A 10,288-nucleotide genomic window follows, 5' to 3' on the forward strand; every position below is an offset into this window, starting at 1 on the left:
TATTAGGTATTACATTATTACCTGATATTTGATATTTTATGGCATACCAATTATATGAATCATTTCAATCACATTATAATTTTCTTTAATCTCATCAATCATAGTAAATAAACACTTATTAATAAATTGTAAATAAATACTCGTTTCCTTTATGTAGTTTATTTGCTATCATATTACACAATACCACCCCTTATTATATTATATAATTAATAGTAAACAACATTTTATAAATATAAAGATATTTAATTGGTATCTGATAAATACTCAACAAGCCTTTGAAAAAGAATCCAATTATAATAATAGTTTTTCTTGACTCATTATAAATTAATTAACTTATTTTTCGATAATTGCCTTCAGCGATTATCCTGGCATCCCGACTAATTCTCCATAGGAATAGAGAGACATGTGAAGACAAGAATTTGGCTGAAGGTATCTTAATGGTAAAGAAATGCCTGAAGAAGAAATGAAATAAGGGAAAAAAAGTTTAATTTCTTAGAAACCGTTTGTAATTTGATAATGATTGAAGTTTTTGCATCAAAATCGGCCATTAAACTTAAGATTTCTGGTTTTCATATTGTACATTCTGGATATTATTATACTTAATTATAGGTATATGTACATCATGAATCTGATGAAGAATTTTTATTTTCTTCCTTGGAATTGTTTTTTCTAATTCTGAAATTCTTTTTTTTAATAAAGGCCTACCGCTGGATTATAGATTCAAGAGACGATTTTTATTGCGAACGACTGCAAAATCTGAAGTCGATGATGAATCTCTATAGGTGTCACACAATCTTCAATTGCACTACAGCTTGCCCAAAGGTATGATTATCATTGAGAAACATTCAATTAAATGGTTATTTTTAACAATAAATCAATCATATAGCGACTCATAGAGGATGCAGGCTGATACGTTGCTTTCCTTGTTGCTTAATATTTTGTTCAGCACATTCAGACTACATATGATTCTTTTAAAGTCAATTACTTTAAACACATCGTTTGAAGGATACAGGAAATGTTTGTCCGTGGTGATTGATAAAAATGAATACATATATTTATCTTTATTCCACTAATTATATTGTGGGTTTTATTCCGCTATTTTTTATTAAGTTTATTGATTCTTATCATTTCTTCTAAATGGTAGCCGATTGTGATAACATTTAATTTTTATTTTAATATATTATCTATTTTTAATATATTATCTGTTATCTATTTTTATTTTAATATACTATCTATTTTTATTTTAATATATTATCTAATATAATTATTTTTAGTCTGGTCTCTGTCCTAATAACTATTTCTTGCATGGACTGAGGTATGTGTTCCATCTATTTACACCCAGACCTTAAAATAAAAAAAAAAAAATTAGGGACTTTTATTACAGGAGATATGTTTCGGTTTGGAATTAATTACAATCGAAAGAGGATTTAATTTTCTTTTCTGTATTTTGTTTGGTATTATAAAAGTCTAGAAAATTCGATGTTTGCTAAATTAGGTTTTTTTTATAATCTTATTTTTTTCAAAAATCATTAATAAATTCAAAATACCATTATAACTACTTTATAGAACATTCAGCTAACTTAAATTTGAGTGTTAATAAACAGACATCTCTCCTCACAGTTTCTGAAAAACAGTAAGTAAAAATCAAATTTTTCATTACTATATAACAAAAAATCAACTCATTGTCTATTTAATTTAATTTATATCATAGAAACTACTACTCCTTTGTTATGGTTGTAGATAGATTTCAGTTCGTCTAATATTTGATTGGTAGTCTAATTTGAGTGTTAATAGATAGATGTACTTTCAACAGACAGGTTTTCAAAAAACAAAATTTATTTTCAAAAATCAACTTTATAAAAAAATTAACTTGTGAATTTACTTTAAAAAATATCTCAAGGACAATCATACGTACAGATGTATATTGGCACTCAAATTGAAGCAAGTCCAATGCACCATAAAGGAGAAAATAATGGTTATCTTCGTAGGAGTAGCAGTTTGAACATACATGAAATGACACAAAAATATACTTGGTGGTCAAAAAAAAGGAGCTTTCCACGTTTAAATTTGTCTAGACTTTTAGTTTTTCAACTGGATACCAATAAAGAACCAGAAATTCAAATCCTTACTTATGGGTATTAGTTCAACCCAGTAAAATAAATCTCCTGCACTATGCACATATTTGAGAATGTTCGAAACTATATGTACTCTGGTTCATTTGTTGATATCAATAACAATACCTTCCAGAAAATAGAAAATTACATAGAAAAGAAATGAAAAAAAAATTTGTGGGGCTGTCCGTAGCTCAGTAGTTAGGTGCAAGTATATCAACGTGAGGTCTGCAGGCGGCGCCAGTTCGAATATACCCTAGGGCGTTGACTTTCTTCATTGAGTGGCGGTCCCACAAAATAAAAACTTGAGTCATGGTTAGAATAGGTTGGTCACCAGTAGATAACCCCCCGTAGTTCAAAAAGGCAGTAAAGGACTCCAATGAGTAAAAAAAATTGGTGTGTTCCCAAGAAGAACTGAAATAATATCATAGGTGGAATTTAGGTACAACCATGTTCTGTATAAAAAGTTTTAGGGATTTATAGTAGTAAACATTTTACGTTGGGCTTCGTTAGGCTGTACATGTGCAGAGGATGGCGGAAGGCCGTATTCGTAAAAGAGTTATTAACTATGTAATGGTGGAAAAAAGTATTAAGGAAGACGGGATGATTAGACGGGAACGTAAACATAAGCCCCTATTTACAGTGGTCAACACTATGGAGGCACGGCAAGTATTGGAGTATATTGGAAATCACTTGCAGCTTTCAACTTATAAGAGACACAAACTACCCTATTTCCAGTAAAACGAGTATCATACGCAAATCCTTCTTATTCAAACGACTCTACTGGAAGGCTGGTTGTGAAATAAAATGACTAGTTCAAGGTTAAGTTAGCAATTTATATTGATTAATTCCCCCAACTTCAGTTTTGATGGCTATGTAATGCAATCCTTAATGGACCTGACAAGATTATTTATAATGTTTTTATTGTATATGTCATGATTCATAAATCCAATAAATTGTTATGGTTGTCATGGTGAAATAAAAACACTGGCGAGATCTGCGTAAACAGGGGGCATGGTTTTTGAGAAGGTTACTGTTTGGTCTTTTGAACATGTTACGTTGGTTCAATATGATGTGGTGATAGTTTTATCAGGCCCTCTGTCTGTTGTGTTGAAATATCACCATGTACGAAATTTCATCGTTAATGTTTTTGTTTTGCTAAATGATGTCTGCTAAATGATGTGTCTGACTTCAATGGGCGGTCATAAACGCTGAAACTGTGGATACCAGTGCGTGGCAACCTTTCTTCAGCACGTCCTGGATAACAAAGGGATGGTAAGGGTTATCTTCATACTTCTGGGGATATCGGACAACCCTGTGTTCTGCTAGGACTACACCTAAGAACTACGTACGGTTCGAACTAAACTTTTATTTTATTTTATTTTAATTTTATGTTCCTCTGTTCGTGTAATAGAGTAGATTCAGTTAATAAGGTTAAGCTAAGGCATTTAAGTTAAGGTTCAGTCAACCTATAAGTTTTGTTTGTTTTATTAATAGATAAGAATTCTTATTTTTTCCTCATTTTCATTCTGTGTACATATATTTCTTCTTATTTATTTTTTTCCTTCTTTTCCCTTTTGCGATTATATTTTTTACTTTAACTCTCCCCTTCTCCGCTGAGCGTGCGTAAGTATAAACGGTAAATATATAACTAAAGATAATTCAAAATTTGCGGTTATAAAATGCTAAAATGTTACAAGATAAGAAATAATGTTGGTACCAACAAGTGATAAATTGTCTTTCGTTAGCTGTAAATTCCTCTACGCCATGCAGCAGAATGTTACAGGCTTAAAATCTGATTTTTTTTTTTCTATTAAACTACAACACTTATATTATATATATAAAATCAGCTATTTACCTTTCTTATCTTACGCCTAACTCCATTTTTATAATTATTATAGCACCTGAACCCTGGCAAACTGATATCCAAATTAAAGATGATGGCGTGTAACAGACTGGAAAAAGAGGAACCAGACATGCAGCAAGACAATGAATTGTATGATGCAGACGAAACGGCAAGGAAGACCCAAGCAGCTGGACCTCCTGTAGTAGAACCCAAAAAGAAGAAGTAGTTGTAGTCTGACTACTCTAATACTTTTTAAAAGCAATAAATACTAGCCTAGCTTTTTGATCGATTTGGGTTTTAAATTATTTAATATCGAATTAACATAAGCGAACAATAAAAAGGAAATTTAATTTTTAAAAATCCAACTAACAAAATGACCGTCTATTTGTCTACCGTCTAAATTGGGGATTACATATCTATAGCCGGTTATGGTCCATCTTAGATTTATTTTTTAAATACATGGAACTTTTATTTATGTTTATTTCATTGACAAAAACTGTCAGCTCATTATTAAATTATTATTCAGTTTAGTGTTGCTCTATGAAAGCCCACATTTAAGAATTTTTTTTTTAAAAAGTAAGAAATGGACCATTGTGGCTTTAGCGCACTTACTCAGCCTCCACTGGCTCATTACCATAGATGCGGTGGAAGGACTGCGCTGGGATCTCGAAGAGCGAGAATTCTCCAACATGCGTGGGAAGTTGAGTATGTTCAGGGATCCTCAGATCGAGAGTGTAAATATTGTAAATGTGATTAGTGCTTTAATTTTATTATTATTTTTTATTGTTAAATTAGCTCAAAATTTTACTTATTTTATTTTATCCCTACTTCTTCATATACACAGTTTCACTATGTTAATTTTATTTTTTATATACATGCAATTCTGAAGAAAGTAGACAGTTAAACGATTGCTAAAACAGTAATTTATTATAAATAAAAGGTTACAGAGCTATAACAGAAGTACTAAGTAAAATACATCAAAGTAGAAACACTATTATACTTAGAATAAAAGTCCTTTTCCACAGACTTTGTTTACTAATAGTGAACTATTACAAGTAATTGAAAGAATCTTGACAAAGTTATTATCATATACAAAACCTAATCATCTGAAAACAAAACCAGAAAAACTTTTATATTAGCCTTCTTATGATAATTCGTCTCGGCACCTTTTATTATTGTTTAGTGCTCGAATATAGCAGCACATTCATTTAAATTATGAATATATATAATTTTATTTTATTTATTATTTATTGTACGTTGTAATATTCATCAATTAATAAAAAAAATACCTAAAAAAAATAATAATAAAAATAAATAAACTTGGGCCATCTAATGGGCATAGCCTACCCTCACGTTTCATGATAATGTTCATAAATTCCAAAGCGCTTAGATCACAATCACGTACGTTTTCATATCCCATGGCCAATAATGAATACTACATCGGCTTCAGATATCATTGTTAATGTCTGTAAAAGCATATAATACCGATGATGAGAACGTGATGGAAGATGGTGATGTTCTGATTGAGTTGTGGTAGTAGTGGTTATTTAGTTGATTCCGAGTAAAAATCTCTAATTCTCGTTTAACGTGATGTCCTAAGGACAATTCTCTGAAATTGGCAATAAGGTAATATAAGACACAGGATGCTTCAAAATTTCTAATGCTTGGCTCAACAAATATAAACAATAACAACTTTTGTTAGCAACGAATGCACAACGTTGCTGCCCCCTCCTGGAAGATAATAAGTTTCAATGGATTATAATAATTATATCTGTGATAATCGTAAAAAAATTCAGTACTTTTTAAGTTAAGGTATTTCGAATTCATTACTTTTTATAAAGCATCTAAATTTTTAAATAACATCGATTAGGTAATCTTTTCTCATCATACCCTATTTTGTTAACTACGACTTTTCGTTTCCAATCCAAACATTTATTTGTATATAATTCAATTTCTTGTTTGAGACAGCTTTGTTTAGCAATCATAATAAAAAAATATCTATACAGTCACAAACTTTTTATTTTCTTGTAACTCCTACATTTAGGCCATTCTAAGTGATCTGTTGATTAACATTTTCAATTAAACCCTAATCATTAGCAATTATTAAAAAAAAACATACTGAATCATAAAATACCCTAAACAATTTATAATATCATAGCCAATATTGGTATCAAAATGTTTCAGGTTATTTTGCCTTAGTTAATTTTTTTCTTAGTCAATAACCTACAAAACATAATTAAATTATTTACCACTTAACTACTTTTCTTCATGATGTGTTAAATTACTTATTATTATCACAATTTCACTTATTCTTATTCTATTCACTTCACACTGTTTATTACAATCTATCACTTTATCAACAATTCATTGTTTAAATCTACCTCACATCTAATTTTATCTGATTTTTATTTATTCATTTTAGTATTAAGAAACTTCGAAATTTAATTATATGTGTTATTTATATTATATCTAAGCATTATGAGTACAGATTAATTTTGCTTAAAATTCCAGAATAATACTAGTTTAAATTTCTGTTTAAAAAATATATCTGTTTTTGAATACATGTTGCGCCAATGCTGTTGTATTTAGGTCTTTATCCTTGCTTTTTTTTTACATCATTACTATCCTGATATATTTTTTCTTCCAATAATTGTTTAATTTCTACTAAATATATTCCTAGAAAATACAGACATGGGATTTTATATACAAACCCTGCAATATTTTAATAACAATGTTAGCTGTGATATTATAAATAAGATGGAATATTCTATTATTCAGTAAGTTTTTTATAATTGAAATTGTTAATTAATAGATCCTAAACTTAAGAGTTACAAGAAAATAAAATGTGTGAGACTATATGGATATTTTTATATAATTACCAATGTTATAATTGCCAAACATTTATGGTTATTTATTATGAAATAAAAGTTTATATGATACGTTATGTTATTCTAGGACTGGAATGCTTTAATAATATAAATTTTAAAAAGTGAACAGACATTTGAGAAGATAGGCAATTCAAATTATGAAATGGTACAATTTTTATTCTTTCAGAGCTTACAAAACTTATTCTTCTATTAGCTCTAACACTTGCAGTAAATGTTTACTTGATTTCACAAATAATTGACCTGCATGCTATTGAGTATTTACTCATTTACTCCATACTTATTCAAATAACATCTTTAAAATTTATTAAATGATGTTTAAAATATAAAATTTTTAATTTTTCCATTTTTTAGAGAGAAATTTTATTTTATGTATTTTTTTTTTACATTTATTTATTCATTTTTATTCTTATGTTATTTTATTTTAGTATGAATGTAATCGGTTATTGCTATTACTTATTATCGTCCAGCGTTGTGACTGATTGTATTATTTATTAATAAATAAAAATTATTAATTTTTTATAGTTATTTTTTAGTATGAATTGTATTTAATTTCGTAATTTATTTGATCCTTGACAGTGGTAGCTTTAACTTCAGCGGTTAGGATAGTTAGAATGGCCTTTACGCCTACTCCTTGAAATAGTAAGGCAGTTAGTTGAAGTTAAAATGGAATTAAATTAGCAACTACAATAGGCCTAGCGGATCCAGTGCCCACAGAGACATCGAGTTGGAACTTAATTTCGAATTCTGTTTAGTCCGAGCACGTAGGTAACAAGTAACTCTGAGGAGCTCAAGGACTTCTTGGGTATTCTCTGCTTCCTATCATCTCAAAAAAAAAATATATATATATAAACTTTCTCAGGAAAGCCGTTTTGATTTTATATTGCTTCCTCACTACGAAGGCAGGACAGCTTTGTATTTGTGCAAAAAGAAAAAGAAAGTTCTCAAAATCGAGAATTTTTACTCCCATTTACGCTTTAGACATCGAGTAACAAATTTGGCCAGTGTCTTTATGTCTGTCATATAATTTCTGTATGAACCTATTTAGTCCTATATCAATTTTATCACAAATTAAAGCTAGTTTAATGAACTATAGAGAACTTTATGACCTTCACCTTCGTAGGAATAGTAGTTTTCATGATATTTGCTAAAATAAATTGATTTATAGTTGTTCGGACAATAAGCTTGATTTATGAAAAACTTTATTTCAGAAACCATTGGACGTACAGATGTCTGCCAGCGCTCAAATTAAAGCTAGTTAAATTTACTACAAAATAGTTAATTAAGTTTATCTTTGTAGGAGTAGTAGTTTTTATGATATTCATACATTAATATAAATTTGTCGGAACAACTATAAATCAATTTATTTTAGCAAATTTCATGTAAACGATTAATCTTACGAAGATGAACATCATAAACTACTTTATAGCACATAAAACTAGCTTTAACTTGAGTACTAATAGACATCTCTACTACAAATGATTTTTGAGATATAAATTTTTCAATATAATTTCACTAACTACTGATCTTTCAGTACGTCCCCTAAAACATTTGTATGAAATGTTGCTTTTTAAATGGCTATATCTCGAAAACTATTTAACGTAAATAACTCTATTAGGGCTCATATTTTAGAAAATTTACTCTTCTTTAAATGACGTTCTCTTAGGTTTTCTTGTGTTGTTCCTACTTTTTAAGATATAGAGCACCAAATGAAAAATTAGTTTTTTTAATCGCTTTGAAACAGCCGGTATTTTTTATTTCTCCTACCTATTCTTGGCAGACTCGTCAATTTAGCTTTCATTAAAGTAATCAAAAATTGGGATGAGATAACTGCCTTTTTTCTTATTATGTATTTATTAGGTAATAATATATAATGTAACAATATTTTCTAGCAAACCATTTATCTGGATAATTTCCAAAATTTTATAATTTAATTTAATCATATGATTGCAATCAGATATAAATAAATACTTTATGTAATTTATATACTATTATATGACCCAATATCACTCCTTATTATATTATATTTTCAATTGTAACTATATTTTATAAATATAAATTTATTTATATTTTATAAATATAAACTTATAAAGCTAGTTTCATGAGCTATAAAGTAGTTAATGACGTTAGGAGTAGTAGTTTTCATAAAATTTGCTAAATAAAATTGTTTTAAAGTTGTTCGGACAAATTTTCATTTGCCAAATTTATATTTATATGTGAATATCATAAAAACAACTACCCCTACGAAGGTAAGTGTCATAAACTAGTTTATAGTAAGTTAAATTTTCCCTATTTTGAGTCATCTGTACGTCCTATGGATTTTGAAATATCCATCAAGTTTTTCATAAATCAAACTTATTGTTCCAACAACTATAAATCAATATATTTTAGCAAATATCATGAAAACTACTATTCCTACGAAGGTAAACGTCATCAACTATTTTATAGTATATTAAACTAGGCTAAAGGTATATTAAACTAGCTCTATTAGGCCTAATATTTCAGCAAATTTACTTTTCCTTAAATAATGTTCTTTTGAGATATAGAACTCCGAATGAAAAATTAACGTTTTGAAACAGCCGCCATTTTTTATTCCCCCTACCTATACTTGGCAGACTCATCAATTTTGACTAGTAATCATACCTAGTTTTCATTAAAGTAATCAAAAATTGGGGTGAGATAACTGCCTTATTTTCTTCCCGGCTTTTGTACTATCACCTTTCACTATATTTATTTGAGCAGTGTCTTTCTAAATAAATTATTTGTCATCATTCAGTTTAGTTTCTACCTCTACAATATTATATTTTTTCTTCAATCAATTAACTACTATCTACCTAATTTAATGTTATGTATTTTTACAAGCTTTTTTATTATTATTTTCTTTATATTTATATTTTTTAATTTAAGTTATTATCTGTTTTTTCAGTCCTAATGAGCATAAATTAATAAGTTTCGTTTATTTGTGTATTTTTGCTGGCCATATCCCCGAGCATTTTCTCCTCATACTTTCACTTACGCGTGCGCGTTAAAATTTAATTTATTATGAAAACAGCCCATTTTTACATACATCAAACAGTGATTATGCATTTACATAAAAATCATAATAATGATAAAATTATACTTTAGTGCTCCATTAACAATGATGACAAAATAAAATATAAATAATGATGTTTAGTACATTTGCAATGTTCGAAAAGTTTCTAACATATATTTTTTATATATTATACTTTTAAATATTTACGTGATGTTGGTTCAGAAGCGGGACACATTCTGGTAAGCTCCAGGGAACCAGCGAAGTAACAGAATGAATTGTATAAAGCCTCAGAGGCCAATTGGGACCACTATTAATTAAACACCCAGAACAAAGTTACTCAAATAGGTCAAACACCAGAAGCTCGGTTAGCTGCAGAAATATGCTCTAACATGAAAAAAGGAGTTGGGAAACA

The 10,288-nt window shown here is 28.7% G+C and overlaps 1 protein-coding gene across 2 annotated transcripts in view; it reads left to right on the forward strand.

Moving 5' to 3' along the window:
• LOC106691284 (succinate dehydrogenase [ubiquinone] iron-sulfur subunit) overlaps nucleotides 1-4,246 on the forward strand; it is a 22,947-nt gene extending 18,701 nt beyond the window's left edge. For both annotated transcript variants that reach the window (XM_014437002.2, XM_014437003.2), the window contains exons 7-8: nucleotides 700-822; nucleotides 4,013-4,246. In XM_014437002.2, coding sequence (XP_014292488.1) covers nucleotides 700-822; nucleotides 4,013-4,183 — 294 coding nt within the window. In that variant the 3' untranslated portion in view covers nucleotides 4,184-4,246. The remainder of the gene's footprint in view (nucleotides 1-699; nucleotides 823-4,012) is intronic.
• Nucleotides 4,247-10,288: the final 6,042 nt, after the last annotated feature.

This window comes from Halyomorpha halys, unplaced genomic scaffold (genome assembly GCF_000696795.3).
Source record: "Halyomorpha halys isolate HHAL.00 unplaced genomic scaffold, Hhal_1.1 Scaffold2204.1, whole genome shotgun sequence".
Taxonomy (NCBI): domain Eukaryota; kingdom Metazoa; phylum Arthropoda; class Insecta; order Hemiptera; family Pentatomidae; genus Halyomorpha; species Halyomorpha halys.